The sequence below is a fragment of the Salmo salar genome, chromosome ssa15 (assembly GCF_905237065.1).
Source record: "Salmo salar chromosome ssa15, Ssal_v3.1, whole genome shotgun sequence".
Lineage (NCBI taxonomy): Eukaryota > Metazoa > Chordata > Actinopteri > Salmoniformes > Salmonidae > Salmo > Salmo salar.
In genome coordinates this window covers 70026513-70044449 of record NC_059456.1, presented here as the reverse complement: position 1 = coordinate 70044449, position 17937 = coordinate 70026513, and the positions used below count along the sequence as shown (strand labels likewise).

General features: G+C 41.9%; 1 protein-coding gene across 1 annotated transcript in view; it reads right to left on the bottom strand.

Moving 5' to 3' along the window:
• LOC106572221 (semaphorin-3F-like) overlaps window positions 1–17937 on the bottom strand; it is a 106867-nt gene that overhangs the window by 22367 nt on the left and 66563 nt on the right. The window contains exons 3-10 of the mRNA XM_014146212.2: window positions 4826–4986; window positions 4396–4458; window positions 4129–4248; window positions 1785–1878; window positions 1554–1673; window positions 1056–1201; window positions 573–687; window positions 318–387 (exon numbers count right to left, since the gene is read on the bottom strand). Of these exons, the coding sequence (XP_014001687.1) occupies window positions 318–387; window positions 573–687; window positions 1056–1201; window positions 1554–1673; window positions 1785–1878; window positions 4129–4248; window positions 4396–4458; window positions 4826–4986 (889 nt within the window). The remainder of the gene's footprint in view (window positions 1–317; window positions 388–572; window positions 688–1055; window positions 1202–1553; window positions 1674–1784; window positions 1879–4128; window positions 4249–4395; window positions 4459–4825; window positions 4987–17937) is intronic.

Below are 17937 nucleotides of genomic sequence, written 5' to 3'. Positions count from 1 at the left end.
TTCACAGGACAGATGTTGCTCTCCGGTTTTGTGATAAAACAAAGGTGTGGTTAAATGTATTAAGGAATATAAACTAACAGGTTGTAGGGCAAACAACACAATTATCACAACACATGCAATATGGCTTTTTCCCCCTGGCTTGGCTTCCCCAGTTATTTTACCCACACACCGCTACTGAACTACCCCAAGGTTCTATAACTTCATTTGTGGAGAACTACTGGGTGGGCAGGCTTTTGTTTTAGCCCGACACTAACAAAGGACATAGAATGTATGGTTGTGTAAAAAAACATTTTGGAATGATTCAAGTGATATATTACCCCGCAGTGGAAAAGACAGCGTACACGACAGGATTGCGTTCGTCTTGTGTTGGCTGAATGAAGACATCCTCTGATGGGAAGCAAGTTGACAAAGGTGTTAACAGTACCTTTTCTATAAACAAGTGTCAAAATAAGACTAAGCCTCCAATTCAATCAAAGCGTAAACATTCTGAACATTTTGCTTTATCTGCAACTGATTGAATTGCAGCCTACTGTACAGTATGTCAATGCCGCAGGAATGAAAAGCAGTCTCACTCAGCTCATCGAAATAGGTCTCCACACCATCACTGCCTATCACTGAGCACACCAGCCGAGCCTTCAGGAAGGTCGTCCACTTGTTGACCAGTGACCTCTGACCCCCATCATCATTCTGGGAAGGTGAAACAAAGTTAGGGGGAATTTACATAAAATGGTAGATCATTCAATATCATCACCACAACCACTTGGCTTTCTAGTGTCCAATGGATGTGCGTTTAGTAGGAACGAAATGGGAGAAAATTATTTGAAACTGAGGTATTACCCTATAACTTGGGGGAGACGGGCTCATAGTATTGGCTGGAGCAGAATAAATGGAATGGTATCAAACACATCAAACACATGATTTCCATGTGGAAATCAACCATTCCATTCACTCCATTCCAGCCATTATTATGAGCCGTCCTCCCCTTCAGCAGCCTCCTGTGGTGTGTGTGTATGTGTGTTTGTGAGGTCAGGAGGGGATATACGAGGGTCTCTCACCAGGCATACTCGGCCCACCCTGGCCAGGACACTGGGGCTGCCCCCCCCAGCCGAATCCAGGCTCTTCTCCCGAAAGAAGAAGTAGAGCTTATCATCGTTCCTCTCCGAGCTGTCAGGAATCTGCTGGATCTTCACAAACACAGGCTCTGGAGATGGAGACAGAGAGACTAGTCAATTTGAGAAAAGAGGGTAATAGAGAATGAGAGCGACAGAGAGAGAGAGAGAGAGAGAGAGATTATTATTATTTATCCTGTTACCAGTCACCTTCTCCTAATCCCTGCCTACATGTACATACAGTATCTACCTCAACTACTCCATTATCCCAGCAGATTGTAATTTGGTACTGCACTTTTGGGAAGGGCTTGCAAGGTAAGCATTTCGCTGTATTTGTGCAAGTGACAAATGAAAGAGAGAGAGAGAGTTGTGGCCGACTTTTTCTCAGGGCAAAATAGTCATGAGTTGCTCAAAGTGTCACCTGTGGGTCAGGAGCAAGCTTACCATTCAGCCAGCGAGAGTCATATTGCTCAGTCCTGACGGCAGGTCTGTCCCCCAGGGTTCTGAAGATGGCCGGGTCCGTGCCCATGAAGTCAACGTGGACCCCTGCATACAGATTCCCATCTAACAAAGAGGGAACAAAAGAGGAAGATGGATGATAATGATGGCTATTGGTATTGTAAGTGAGAACTGTGGGGGGAACTGTTATAATGAACAGACAAGAAGAGGTCTCACTGATAAGGGCCACAGCATTCTCTTGCCGCGGGTCGTAGGAACATTTCCCTTTCCCTGAGTCCACATAGCCAGGGACCAGCCTGAACAGGTACTCCTGCACAGAGAGGACAATACATGGATGTAGGTATGTTTCAGACCTGGGTTCAGATACTAGTTTAGGTACTTCAATTACTTTTTAATAAATTTCAAAACGAATATTTAGATAATATTTGAAAAAACAAATAGTTGAATATTGGAATGCATTTCAAAATACCATTTGGAAAGTGTTGGCATGTATTTACAATTACTTAAAAATACATATCGTTGGACGTATTTGGAAAACAAAATAGTTGTGAATGTACATAGTAATTTAATTTCATGACCGCAGTCGATTTCCACGTGACCATTGAGTCATGGTAACTGGGCTTCTCCAAAACTGCACTCTGATGCCACGGATGGTCAATAGTAGCCTACCAAACTTGCTAATGGACTGGCTCCATTGTCTCTCTAATCACACTGACATCAATGCAAATGCAATAGAAAAACAAATCAATCACTTCATGAGAGCCTTGGCATTCAGAGTTTGAGTGGAATAGGATCACCTGGTGTGCAGCGAGAGCCAGCTCCTCATAGCTGGTTGATGCATAGAATGAAATGAGTGTTCCCATAAGCCTATGTTGCACAACATTTCTATAGGCTATTCTATGCAAGAAAACAGAGATTTAATGGCCTCTTTTAAAAAGAGCAGGTCACATCAGCTTTCTATAGGCTAGGCCTGTCACGTCCTGACCAGTAAAGGGGTTATTATTTGTTATTGTAGTTTGGTCAGGACGTGGCAGGGGGGTGTTTGTTTTATGTGGTTCGGGGTTTGTTGGGATATGTGTTTATGTAAAGGGGTGTTTGTTTAGAGTATTCCGGGGTTTTTGGTTATGTTCTATGTTTTGTATTTCTATGCTCTGTCTATGTTGTGTATTTCTTTGTGTTGGCCTGGTATGGCTCTCAATCAGGAACAGCTGTACATCGTTGTTGCTGATTGGGAGTCATACTTAGGTAGCCCTTTTTTCACCTGTCCTTTGTGGGAAGTTGTTTTTGCACTGCTGTGTTTTACCCTGCAATACTGTGCATCCGTTCGTTTTCTTGTTTTGTTATTTAAGTGTTCAATAAAAGTTCAAATGAGCACTCAACCCGCTGCGCCTTGGTCCACTACATACGACGACCGTTACAAGGCCCAATATTAAGCACATTGCTTCTCTTTACAACTGGAGTAGCCTACCTGGCTGGCATGTAAATTAACCGCTGGAAAAGCCTCTTGCATTCGCTATTCAATGACATGTATTTTATTCCCCTGCCCCTGTTCCGACAGGTGCGTGATAATGGCCCATATTATCACTCGTGAATGATGCTCACCGTGTGCTGTCTAAGGCAATGCATTTTTTGGGGACTTTTTCTAATCATAGTCACACGCAGCCTACCCAATATGCCTATATGTTTTGATGAGGGTTGTATCACAACTAAAGTGGCCAAATAACTCTAAGCATAGCCTATAGGCCTAGGACCCCTCGGGCAGGGTCGGAGAGCCCATAGCCTACAGAGCCCAGTGAAACGTGTTATTATAAGCACAATCAGGTGTGAAAACAGAGTTTTGACTGGACACTATTTAAAAGAAGTTAACCACATTAATCACTGGCCTAACACAGTTTATCTGGACCCCCGCAAGATCCGAGTTCTTTTTACTATATTTTACTATCCTGTGCAAATGTTGATTTGTGGTAGTGGGAGACAATGTTGGAGGCTTTGGAAATGACTCCGTTGTGGTTATCTGCAGATTTAAAGTCATTTTTAATAGTGAGCTGTATTGTGTCAGAAAAGCATCTTTCATCTTCTTCTTCTTCGGATGTCGTCTTCAAAATTAGCAAAGGCAACAACCATATTATTTGCATTAGCGGTGACCACGGTGTTGATTTTGGTTGAGATCTTCTAGTGATCCAAGAGTTCCTCATATGTACTGACAATGCATTGTCCAGTATGGCTGCCTTTGAACTGGTTACATGCCAACATAACACTGTAAAGAGTTCAATCCTGTAGGAAGTGTCCTGCCTTTTAGCTCAACTTTTGGAGCAGGGTATTTGAAATATGTTTGGGGAAAAGATATTTGAAAAGTGTTTAAAATACAATTTGGTAGACTGTGGTTTTTACAAATAACCATTCAAATACTAAAATAAAAGTAATTGTTTTATGTTGTGTATTAAAAAATACTCAAATACACACAAAAAAGTATCTTAAATAACAAATACTCAAATACACGCATTTGAACCCAGATCTGGAATGTTTGTGTGTGCATGTGCATGTTTGTTTGTGTCCGTACCTCTGCTCTCCATCCTCTGTTGATGAAGGTGCAGATGGGCTTGTAGGCCCCTGTGCCACAGGTGTACAGGTGTGTGCGATTCCAGGGTTCGATCAGACGCACAAAGTTTGCACACTCCCCCTGATTAGGACAGAGAGGGAACAGAGTTACAATCAATACACTTGACATACTGTGCATATTTACTGTACTACAATAACAACAACAACAGTATTTGTGTAGCTCTTTTTATACATTAAAGCTAATGGTCAAGACATAAAGGACACTAACCTGCCCACCCTTTCCAGTCATTCTACACTCTCCTTTCCTCTGGGTAGTGGCCGGCCAGTGAATCTGAAGGAAGAAGGGTAGAAAATGCAACACTTCAGATCAGGTGCATTGTATGATTTTCTTTGTATAGACATTACATATTCTAAGCCTTAAAAAAGGACATCATAAAGGCTCATACATGCTTATAATAGATCATAATAAAATAAAAGCATTATACCTGTGGACGTCAAGTGTGACTTTTATTTGCACTCATAGGCGTACAGATGGCTACAGTGGCTGAATATATCATAAAATGTAATAAAACACCAGAATGGATGCTGGCAACTTGACTCCAGGGCGGCCATCTTCGTCAGAGAAATCTTATCAGGTAATATATGTATCTGTCTCTATGGAATTTTATCATAGGAGTCATCATAGTGTTTGCTCTTACTATGAGGGGCTCCTTGTTGATGTTGTGCATGTCCAGAGTCACCAGGTACTCCCGGCAGCCTAGGTAGAGACGGCCCTGGTCTTGGTCCATGTGCAGGATGCGGTAGTCACTGGTGTTGAAGGAGAAGGAGAAAGGCCGCGCCGTCCGCGTCTCTATCAGCTCTGGACACACACACACACACACACACACACACACACACACACACACACACACACACACACACACACAGGTAGGCAGAGAGAGACAGACAAACAGACAGACAGAGAGGAGAGAGAAAGAGAGAGAAACAAAGACAGGCGTCATTAATTTGGATCAGAATACATTTGGGGACAGGATATACCTGGGACTTGGCTTGAGAAGCACGAAAGCTGGAATCCTTCATGGTGAAATTGCCACGTCCACTTGGGATATTACAACAATAAAGAAGTTACTGCAAACAACAAACACCTCGGACATAATTGCACACGCAATAAAACAGCAGCATACAGTGCCTTCAGAAAGTATTCAGACCCCTTTACTTTTCCACATTTTGTTACGTTACAGCCTTATTCAAAAATATATTAAATCGTTTTTTCCCCTCATCAATCTACACACAATACCCCATAATGACAAAGCAAAACCACGTTTTTAGACATTTTTGCTAATTTATAAAGAAAAAAACCTGATATCTAATTTACATAATTATTCAGACCCTTTACTCAGTACTTTGTTAAAGCACCTTTGGCAGCGATTACAGCATCGGATCTTCTTTGGTATGACGCTACAAGCTTGGCACACCTGTATTTGGGGAGTTTCTCCCATTCTTCACTGCAGATCCTCTCAAGCTCTGTCAGGTTGGATAGGGAGTGCTGCTGCACAGCTATTTTCAGGTCTCTCCAGAGATAGTCGATCGGGTTATAAAGCCTTTTTTACATCAGCAGATGTCGCAAAGTGCTATAAAGAAATCCAGCCTAAAACCCCAAACAGCAAGCAATGCAGATGTAGATGCACGGTGGCTAGGAAAAACTCCCTAGAATGGCAGGAACCTAGGAAGAAACCTAGAGAGGAACCAGGCTCTGAGGGGTGGTCAGTCCTCTTCTGGCTGTGCCGGGTGGAGATTATAAAAGTACATGGCCATTTAAGGCCAGATTGTTCTTCAAGATGTTCATAGATGACCAGCATGGTGAAATAATAATCACAGTGGTTGTAGAGGGTGCACCAGGTCAGTACCTCAGGAGTAATTGTCAGTTGGCTTTTCATAGCCGAGTATTCAGAGGTCGAGACAGCAGGTGCAGTAGAGAGACTCGAAAACAGCAGGTCCGGGACAAGGTAGCAAGTCCGGTAAACAGGTCAGGGTTCCCTAGTTGCAGGCAGAACAGTTGATACTGGAGTGACCAGGTGGACTGGGGACAGCCAGGAGTCATCAGGCCAGGTAGTCCCGAGGCATGATCATAGGGCTCAGGTCCTCTGGGAAGGGAGGGAGAGAGAATTAGAGGGAGCATACTTCAATTCACAGGGGACATCAGATAAGACAGGAGAATTACACAAGATATAACAGACTGACCCTAGCCCTCCGATACATAAACTATTGCAGCATAGATACTGGAGACTGAGACAGGGGTGGGTCGGGGGACACTGTGACCCCGTCCGACGATACCCCTGGACAGGGCCAACCAGGCAGGATATAACCCCACCCACTTTGCCAAAGCACAGCCCCTACACTACCAGAGGGATGTCAACAGACCACCAACTTACTACCCTGAGACAAGGCTGAGTATAGCCCATGAAGATCTCCTCCACCACACGAGCGCAAAACTGGACAAGAAGATCACGTCTGTGACTCAACCCACTCAAGTGACACACCCCTCCTAGGAACGGCATGGAAGAGCACTAGTAAGCCAGTGACTCAGCCCCCGTAATAGGGTCAGAGGCAGAGAATCTCAGTGGAGAGAAGGGAGCCGGCCAGGCAGAGACAGCAAGGGCAGTAGTCTACTCTAAAAGTGACATTTACATTTTTAGTCATTTAGCAGACACTCTTATACAGATCGACTTACAGAAGTGAATGCATACATTCTTTTTAATTTTTTTCCCCCCCCCGTACTGGTCCCCCATGGGAATTGAACCCACAACCCTAGCATTGCAAACACCATGCTCTACCAACTGAGCCACACGGGACCAAGGATTAGACAAAAGCAAGGATTAGCTTTTCTGCATCAAAAGCTGTCCTTGAAATATTCTTGACATGTTCGTCAAAGTTTTATTTGAGACGACTGTACAAACATCAAGATTAATTGTCAGATCCAACAGCAGATCTCTTTGTTTCTTGGGACCTAGAACTAGCATCTCTGTTTTGTCCGAATCCATTTCCTTATTTCTGAAACACAGGCTTCCAGGGTAGGCAATTTTGGTGCTTCACCATGTTTCATTGAAATGTAAAGCTGTGTGTTGTACGCATAGCAGTGAAAGTTGACATTGTGTTTCGGAATGACATCACCAAAAGGTAGAATATATAGTGAATACAATAGTGGTCCTAAAACAGAACCTTGAGGAATGCCAAAACTTACAATTGATTTGTCAGAGGACAAAATATCCACAGAGACAAACTGTTATCTTTCCAACAGATAAGATCTAAACCAGGCAAGAACTTGTTCGTGTAGACCAATTAGGGTTTCTAATCTCTCCAAAAGAATGTGGTGATCAATGGTGTCAAAAGCAGCACTAAGTTCTAGGAGCACGAGGACAGATGCAGAGCCTTGGTCTGATGCCATTAAAAGGTAATTTACCGCCTTCACTAGTGCAGTCTCAGTGCTATGATGGGGTATAAAACCAGACTAAAGCATTTCATATACATTATTTGTCTTCAGGAAGGCAGTAAGTTGCCTAAAGCTTCTTCAAATTTTTGGAGAGGAAATGGAGATTCAATATCGACCGATAGTTTTTTACATTTTCCGGGTCAAGGTTTGGCTTTTTCAAGAGAGGCTTTATTACTGCCACTTTTAGTGAGTTTGTCTCTGTGCTGTTGTACTGTTTGTTGCTACTTGGCCAAATGCCAAACCTTTCCGTTTTTACTTTTAATACATTTACCAACGTCTTCTTGTTTTCCTTGCGCAACTTTTTTCATTCAACTTTTTCACCCCGGACGCTTTATCTGGACATGGTTCTACAGGACCTCCACCAGCCAAAAAAGCAAAGTAGTAACATTAACACTATGCTATCTAACTGCAGTCGCTGTATTCATAATATACAGGAGAACTATCGTCTTATTGTGAGGAAAGCCATGTTGCAAGCACAGCTTCAGATGCAATCGTTAGGCAAGGGCAATTTAAATGTAGGAAAGGACAAAACAGCGTCTGCGCCACCAGTAAGTACAGATAGTAGTATAAATCCCCCCACACAGTCCCTGCAGCCAGACAAATTTCTCAAGCCTTCTGGAAAGAAATGCTCTCGGCATGCTCAACCGGTGTTGCTCATTCAGCCGACAAACTTTCAACCGGGTTCTCCCCATTAACTAGTATGTGTCTGTTAACTAGTATTTATGTGTCTGACCTTTGTAATAGCGGGTCTATCCAAGATTTGTAGCAGACACCAATCGCACTCTAAGCGAGAATCATACACAGAGAAAAAGGAGCCCATTTCAGCTGTTTCTCTTAAATACGGGTAACAGCCAATCTGTCTCTACAGGAAACTTTTTTTTACGGATGAGAAGACTTTATTTAAGTTTCTGAACTTCGTAATAGCGGGTTCATCCAAGATTTGTAGCAGACACCAATCGCACTCTAAGCGAGAATCATACACAGAGTAAAAAGAGCCCATTTCAGCTGCTTCTCTTAAATCGTGCTTAAATTTACCATTGGCTGTGTTTCAGTAAAGACACATTCGGAGAATTGTGTTGAAGGTTTTCACTTAGACTGGTCCTTTTTAAAGGGCTCGTCCAGGATTTGAACCCTGGATTTCCTCACACCCGAAGCAAGAATCATACCGCTAGACCAACGAGCCACTTTCGAATGTCAATAAGGCATTACTGATAAAAGACGACGGGTAACAGCCAATATGTCTCTACAGGAAACTTTTTTTAACGGATGAGATGACTTCATTTACATTTCTGACCTTTGTAATAGCGGGTTCATTCAAGATTTGTAGCAGACACCAATCGCACTCGAAGCGAGAATCATACACAGAGAAAAAGGAGCCCATTTCAGCTGTTTCTCTTAAATAAGGGTAACAGCCAATCTGTCTCTACAGGAAACTTGTTTTTACAGATGAGAAGACATTATTTACGTTTCTGAACTTTGAAATAGCGGGTTCATCCAAGATTTTTAGCAGACAGCACTCTCAGCGAGAATCATACACAGAGTAAAAAGAGCCCATTTCAGCTGCTTCTCTTAATAATATGGCTTGAATCCCGTTAGCAGGATTGATATGACACAGCCAGTGAAAGTGCACGGCGGCAAATTCAAAACGACAAAAATCTCATAATTATACACCATTTTAAAGATAAGATTCTCCTTAATCTAACCACAGTGTCCAATTTCAAAAAGGCTTTACGGCGAAAGCAAAACATTAGATTATGTTAGGACATCACCTTGACAAGAAAAACCACACAGCCATTTTCCAAGCATGGCCAGGCGTCACAAAAACCAGAAATACAGCTAAAATGAATCACTAACCTTTGATGATCTTCATCAGATGACACTCCCAGGACTCAATGTTACAAAATACATGTATGTTTTGTTCGATAAAGTTCATATTTATATCCATAAACCCCATTTTACATTGGCGCGTGATGTTCAGAAAATGTATTCCTACCAAAACTTCCCGTGAATGAGCACATCAATTTACAAAAATACTCATCATAAACGTTGATAAACTTTACAACAGTTATTGAAAGAATTATAGATATACTCCTTAATTCAACCGCTGTGTCAGATTTTAAAATAGCTTTTCGGCGAAAGCACATTTTTCAATATTCTGAGTACAGAGCTCAGCCATCAAAGCAAGCTATACCGTTACCCGCCAAGTTCTGGAGTCAGAATTAGTATTATAAATCTTCCCTTACCTTTGCTGATCTTCGTCGGAATGCACTCCCAGGACTCCCACTTCCACAAGAAATGTTATTTTTGTTCGAAATGCTCCATATTTATGTCCAAATACCTCCGTTTTGTTCGCGTGTTCAGGTCACTAATCCAAAGGCATAACGCGAGAGCGCAGAACCAGAGACGAAAAGTCAAATAGTTCCATTACCGTTCATAGAAACATGTCAAATGATGTTTACAATCAATCCTTAGGGTCTTTTTAACATAAAACGTTGATAATATTCCAACCGGACAATAGCGTATTCATTACAGAGGAAAAAGAAGCAGAGGCGCCAACGTGCCTGCGCAGTAAACAACTCACTGGTCCCGGCAGTCCACTGATAGACTGAGCTCCTATTCTCTGCCCAGTAACAGGAGACGCATGAAACAAGTTTCTAAAAGCTGTTGACAGCCAATGGAAGCCTTAGGAAGTGCAAAATGACCCCACAGACACTGTAGTTTGAATAGGGATTAGATAGAAGAACTACAACTCACTTCCTGGTTGGATTTTTTCTCAGGTTTTTGCCTGCCATATGAGTTCTGTTATACTCACAGACATCATTCAAACAGTTTTAGAAACTGCAGAGTGTTTTCTATCCAAATCTACTAATAATATGCATATCCTATGTTCTGAGCCTGAGTAGTAGGCAGTTTAATTTGGGCATGTCATTCATCCAAATTTCCGAATACTGCCCCCTGTCACTAAAAAGTTAAGCAACGAGTCGAAGTCAGAGGCCCAGCCTTCTCAGGTCTCTCCTCCACCCATTACGGAGTCTGAGCTGCCGAAGGCTCCCACCATTAGCTCTGACAAATTGAAAACCCTAGTCATTGGCAACTCCATTACCCGCAATTTTAGACTTAAAAATAATTATCCAGCGATCATACCCTGTTTACCAGGGGGCAGGGCAACCGACGTAAAGGCTAATCTGAAGATGGTGCTTGCTAAGGCTAAAACTGGTGTGTAGAGAGTATAGGGATATTGTTATCCACATCGGCACCAGTTAGTGGGAGTGATGAGCTCTACAGCAGAGTCTAACAACTCAATCGCTGGTTGAAAACTGTTTTTTGCTCCTCCCAAAAGAAAGAATTTGTAGATAATTGGCCCTCTTTCTGCGACTCACCCACAAACAGGACCAAGCCTGGCCTGTTGAGGAGTGACAGACTCCATCCTAGCTGGAGGGGTGCTCTCATCTTATCTATGAACATAGACAGGGCTCTAACTCCTCTAGCTCCACAATGAGAAAGGGTGCAGGCCAGGCAGCATTAGCCACCCTACCAGCTTAGTGGAGTCTGTCACTAGCACAGTCAGTGTAGTCAGCTATCCCCATTGAGACTGTGTCTGTGCCTCGATCTAGGTTGAACAAAACAAAACATGGCGGTGTTCACCTTAGCAATCTCACTGGAATAAAGACCTCCTCCATTCCTGTCATTATTGAAAGAGATTGTGATATCTCACATCTCAAAATAGGGTTACTTAATGTTAGATCCCTCACTTCCAAGGCAGTCATAGTCAATTAACTAATCACTGATCATAATCTTGATGTGATTGGCCTGACTGAAACATGGCTCAAGCCTGAGGAATTTACTGTGTTAAATGAGGCCTCTCCTCCTGGTTACACGGGTGACCATAACCCATGCGCATCCCGCATTTATGACAGCAAATTTCAATTTACAAAAAAAAGGACTGTGTTTTTGTCTTTTGAGCTTCTAGTCATGAAATCTATGCAGCCTACTCAATCACTTTTTATAGCCAATATTTACAGGCCTCCTGGGCCGTATACATCGTTCTTCACTGAGTTCCCTGAATTCCTATTGGACCTTGTAGTCATGGCAGATAATATTATACTTTTTGGTGACTCTAATATTCACATGGAAAAGTCCACAGACCCACTCCAAAAGGCTTTCGGAGCCATCACCGACTCAATGGGTTTTGTCCAACATGTCTCCGGACCTAGTCATTGCCACAGTCATACCCAGATCTAGTTTTGTCCAGTGAAATAAATATTGTGGATCTAAATGTTTTTCCTCATAATCCTAGACTATCGGACCACCATTTTATTACGTTTGCAATCGCAACAAATAATCTGCTCAGACCCCAACCAAGGATCATCAAAAGTCGTGCTATAAGTTCTCGGACAACCCAAGGATTCCTAGATGCCCTTCCAGACTCCCACTAACCCACTAACTGAGGATCTTAATTTAACCTTGTGTGATACCCTAGATGCAGTCGTACCCCTAAAAACAAAAAACATTTGTCACAAGAAATTTGCTCCCTGGTATACAGAAAATACAGAGCCCTGAAGCAAACTTCCAGAACATTGGAACGGAAATGGCGCTCCACCAAACTGGAAGTCTTCCGACTCGCTTGGAAAGACAGTACCGTGCAATATCAAAGAACCCTGCTCGATCATCCTATATTTTTCCAACATAATTGAGGAGAATAAGAACAATCCAAAATGTATTTTTGATACTGTCACAAAGATAACTAAAAATCAGCATTCAACAAGAGAGGAGAGCTTTCACTTCAGCAGTGATAAATTCATTAATTTCTTCGATGAAAAGATCATGATCATTAGAAAGCAAATTACGGACTCTTTGAATCTGCTTATTTCTCCAAAGCTCAGTTGTTCTGAGTCTGCACAGAACTGCCAGGACATAGGATCAATGGAGACACTCAACTTTTTTAATCCTGTATCTCTTGACACATTCACGAAAATTGTCATGGCCTCTAAACCGTCAAGCTGCATACTGGACCCTATTCCAACTAAACTACTGAAAGAGCTACTTCATGTGTTTGGCCATCCTATGTTGAATTAAATAAATGGCATATCTCTCTCTTGTGTCTCTCTAATAGGCCTAAGCTTCTCTTTGTCCTTTATATATATTTTTTCAATATTAATATAATATATTGGATGTCTAGGCCTATGTATGCAGTACCATGATGCGTTTAGTTCTTAAATGTCTGACAGCTGAACAGTGAGGTGGACAAAAGTTGTTTAAGGAAAGTAAAAACCAAAGAAACAATAGGCTATGACGTTTTGAATATGCTACACATCAAAACACAATTAATTGTAATTTGTTACAGGCTATTTTTAAGGTCATAACTGTGTCTCATCTGGCCAGGTCGGAGGTTTCTTTCTCCCTCTCTTTCTACTCTTAGATCTGAACGGGTCTCTCGGATCCGAATGGGCATGAATCTGTTTTTACACAGGGCTTTTCGGAACGCGTCTGAATGTACTAGGGTCCATTCGGAAGGTGTGTCTGTCCACATTTTTCTTTATGCCAAGGGTCCATTTCGGAACAGGTCCACCTTCTTGGACCCGTGAAGACCTCTATAGCCAAGGCCCCGAAGCAGGTGGAGAGATGAAAGATGGATTCAGCTGTCTCTCAACCAAGGCCTAAACTGCGTGCTTTAGTTTGTGTGTTCATGTCTCTTTGTGTGTCTGTCAAGTCTCTTATTGTCTCTATTAGTTTGGGTTCTAGCTCAGAGTTTACTGGCCTGCCACAATGGGGATGGATACCATGCCACAATTCAAAGGAATGTGTTTTATGATCAACCGTCTAATATACCACAGGATAATGGCACCTCTCTACTGGACGGACAATTTCAATCCTCACATTCATGTGACCTACAGGTAGAGCAGCTTGTTGACTTTAGACATAAATCTCTGGTTATGAGAGTGTGAAGACAACGCCGCCCTCCAACTATATGAGAGCGCGCCCTAGTTTGGCTATGGGGCCTTGGGGGGAGCAGTGACACAGACCATATCTATAAATTGCTCACGTTAGCCTCATACCAGACACACTTTGATCTCACGAGGTATTACTGCCCTTCCAACTGCTAACCTGTCTGGGCTCGGTCTGAAACGTTAAATACATAAAAATAGCTTGAGCCGTAGTGGTGTGAAGGTCACGGACGTACACTATCCAAGGTTCTGGGAACAAGCTTTGGGCGATGCTCAATGTAGAGAATCTTTTTTTACCTTTTCTTTTGAAAGATACCTACTGTTAACCTACATTGAAGCAGGACCTTCTTTTAGCTCAACTAAGTGCCACAAAAAGACTAATAATTTGTGCTTGAAAAAAAAAAAGAAGATGCATCTTTTGTAGTAGACATGCATATCTTTATGGCAGATAATGTCTTCATGAAGGACCATACACTTACAAGGGTCTCTGCATACCCTTGGTGTGTGTGTATGTGTGTAGTCTATGTGTGTGTAGACATCAAAGAAGAGATTGGGCAGCAGAGAGGGGCATGTGAATGTCTTTGGTGCCGTTATCTGGTCCTCTAACTAGGTGGCGAAGTTTGGTCGTCTGTCTGTCTCTCTTGCAGCTGTGTGACTGATCCGCAAACAATCTGTAGAATTGCGTCAGTCACCGCTCTGCGGAGCGCCTGGTATTCTGTCCCCTCGGTGTGCGTAGGTAGGCAGGGGGAGTGGCAAGGCAGCACGCTTCTATTCTCAGGACTTCTCTCATCCCATTATAAGTGGCTTTATCCCGAAAATCCACTATCTTTGGGCAAGGGTAGGACAGAGGGCTGACTGTTTGATAAAGGACACACCTGCTGGCCATAAAGGTCAGGACTATTGGGGCCCTGTGAGGCTGTTTCTACACTGTGTGGGGAATGGAAGGCTGTTGAGATGTACTTACTTACAATATGCTGGATATGCATACACTACCTTGAACTACAGTATATCATAATCCTACAATTGCCTAAGAGTAGTATCATGAAATGTCATGCAAAGGTCATGCAAAATTGGCGACTTAAATTATATTTATTGAGTGCTATTGAGTCTGACACATAGTTTCTGCTGGTTTGTGATAAGAGGATAGGGGGAAAAAATGGGCTTATAAATTATTTCACTTTCCATAGCATTGTTCCATTTGTAAAGCCATGACAATTTCACAATTTAACGATTCGGTTCCATTATTAAACTTTAAATCCAAAGTTATCTTAGCCATATTGAGCCGTAGGAACAAGAGTTCAATAACTAGAGTAGCCTACATTTCCAAACCGGATCATTCTGGATCACACTCTCATAGTGACCTTTAACCTTTCCATCTCACGACCTCCATCTGTTAGATGATAAATTAGCTTTTTCCCGTGGCAAAGAAAAAATAAGGTGGAAAGTACAGTGCCTAGTGAAAATCTTCATATTTTGCTGCCAAAAAATAAATATAAAAAAGGATTACATTTAATTTTTTACCCTACAGATCTACACAACCTACTCCACATTTTCAAAGTGAAAAAACATTGTTGAACATTTCCCAAATTAATCATTTAAAAAAATCGAACAAAGATGTCTTGGTTCACACCCCTGAATTAATACTTGGTGGAAGTAACTGTGAATCATTTGGAATAAGATTCTACCAACTTTGCACAACTCTTAGGGCAGCATATAAGATTGTGGTGGCAGCATCATGTTATGGGTATGCAGGGGCGAAAATCTGATATCAACTTTGGGGGGGACAATTACATGAAATTTTCTCAAGAGCAATTCCTGAAGGGGACACCAAAAGTAGTGCTGTAACACATAGCCTACATTGTAATATGGTAAATGTATATTGAGGAACCAAAGAAATAAGGTGTTTGCCGTACTCCTAACTACCGGTACCCAAAACTACACAACTACTCACAACAGCAATACCATTGCCTTTAACAAATCTTAGTTCAGTCACCAGTTTAAGTTGAGAGTGGGGGTATCCATGGCATTTTACAATTATGTTCCTATTTTACAAGTAAAAAAAATGGTGAACCTTTCATAATGTTGCCAAACAAAGACTCAACAAACTTACCTGAGACTCCCTGTCTCTGCCAGTCTGTCCCTGCATATCTGTCCCCAACTCTGCTGTCTGTGTGCCATCTGTTGCCTGCTCTGCCTAATGACATCATTGTGAAACATTTCCATTAGAATTTCATTTCTTTCTTATGAACATTTTATCAACTAGTCTTTGAGATATTAGGCTACTAGGGTTCTTACTTTGCGTTTTGGTGTACTGAAAAATACTCTGATGTCTGTCTTTTATTTTTCTGCCATTTTTCTACCTGGCTGGCTACACACACACACAGTGTGTAGGTTATTTACAGTAGGAGATGGGCTTCTATCATCTTATCTTTTATCATTCTATTTGGGCTTCGATCTAAAAGGTAGCTAGCAAATGTGAAACGGATTAAAATGACAAGAGTTGACAGCTGTATGAGTTCACCATTTACACAACATATGCTGCAACCTTTTGTAATTTTAATAGTTTGTTTCATATTGGCTGGCTTCCAACAATAGCTGAATTTGCAAAGCTAGTGAGCACCAATTCAGTTTCAGTGGTGTTTGCTATAATCTTTGCTACCCGGGTTAAATAAAATAAATAAATAAAAGTTCCCTTGCGACAATTTAGCTTTTGCAACGAGACCATTAAATATATTTAAGACAATGGTAGAAGAGAGTGTAGTTCTGTTCAGTTTGGACTTCAGTTTATCGCTAACCTTATCACAGGGACTTTGAAGCACTAACTTACATCATCTGCATGCTGATCTCGGAATAAATTGACGATAGCAAAGATTCCATCTTTGACGAAGCCACATAAATGGAATAGGTACTAGCTAGCTTAATAGTTAATATTTGCGCGCTAGCTCTGCATATTCAGCTAGTGTGAGTGCGCGATTAACTGGATTAACCTCACGTCAGTTACGTTCATTGAGTGCCTTTCAGACAGTGGCTACAACCCCTCTGTTACCTTGCCAGTGGATCAAACCATTGTGAGGAAAAGGGTGGGGGGGTCGCAATCTTTTGAAACTTAAAAACGCGCTATTAAGTGTCTATAATCAGCACAATTGCTTTCATTTCATATTATTAATATTATTTAAATTACATAGTTATGTTTCAGTGATATATTGGGGGGGACAAATCATATTTTTCCCAGGATGGGGGGGTCGTGTCCCCCCCGTCCCCCCCGGGATTTCCGCCCCTGTGGGTATGGGTATGAAGACATCTTAGAGCAGCTTTAAAGGAAGAGGCCATTGTGTTAAGTCATGCTGAAGCCGGTGTCCTCCACCTCTGGTCCTCTCTGCCACAGTGGAGCAACCCCACTGACTCTTATATTAGCACAATTCACTTACTGCCATCCCTCGTTAGCAGAACTAGCAAATAATGTAACTAGCGACGTATTTGTGACTTCAAAACAGAAACACGCCTGTGTTTGAGGGACACAAGAGATTATGCAAAAATGTATTAATTCATCCAATTAATAATGGAACAAATATGTTTATCTTTTAACCAACAGCTTTACATGATGTGAGAATAATGAGGACCACCTAATGCTACTGTATTGGCCTACTGTAGGACGTCAGCAATATCCTAAATCTGAGGTTAACCGTGATGAGATGCTTAACCTGCTGAATCAAATTTGGGGTTGTATTCAGTCTTTTCCCCTCCCTTTTAATTTACACACAGTGTAGACTTGATTAGAAGTTGTGTGCAGGCACTGGGTGTTTGGGGTATAGTAGTAGTATTTCAGGCCTTGCAAATCAAATCAAATCACACAAAAAAATGCGTTAGTCACATGCGCCGAATACAACAGGTGTAGTAGACCTTACAGGGAAATGCTTACTTACTAGCCCTTAACCAACAATGCTTTAAGAAGTTAAGAAAAACAATTAAAATAAGTGTTAAGTAAAAAATAGATTAGTAAAACATGAAAATAAAAGTAACAAATAATTAAACAGTAGCAGTAAAATAACAAGCAAAGCTACATACAGGGGGTACCGGTACAGAGTCAATTTGCGGGAGCACTGGTTAGTCGAGGTAATTAAGGTAATATGTACACGTAGGTAGAGTTAAAGTGACTATGCATAGATTATAAACAGAGAGTAGCAGCAGCATAAAAGAGGGGTCTGGGTAGCCCTTTTATTAGCTGTTCAGGAGTCTTATGGCTTGGGGGTAGAAGCTGTTAAGAAGCCTTTTGTACCTCGACTTGGTGCTCCGGTACCGCTTGCCGTGCGGTAGCAGAGAGAACTGTCTATGACTAGGGTGGCTGGAGTCTTTGACAATTTTTAGGGCCTTACTC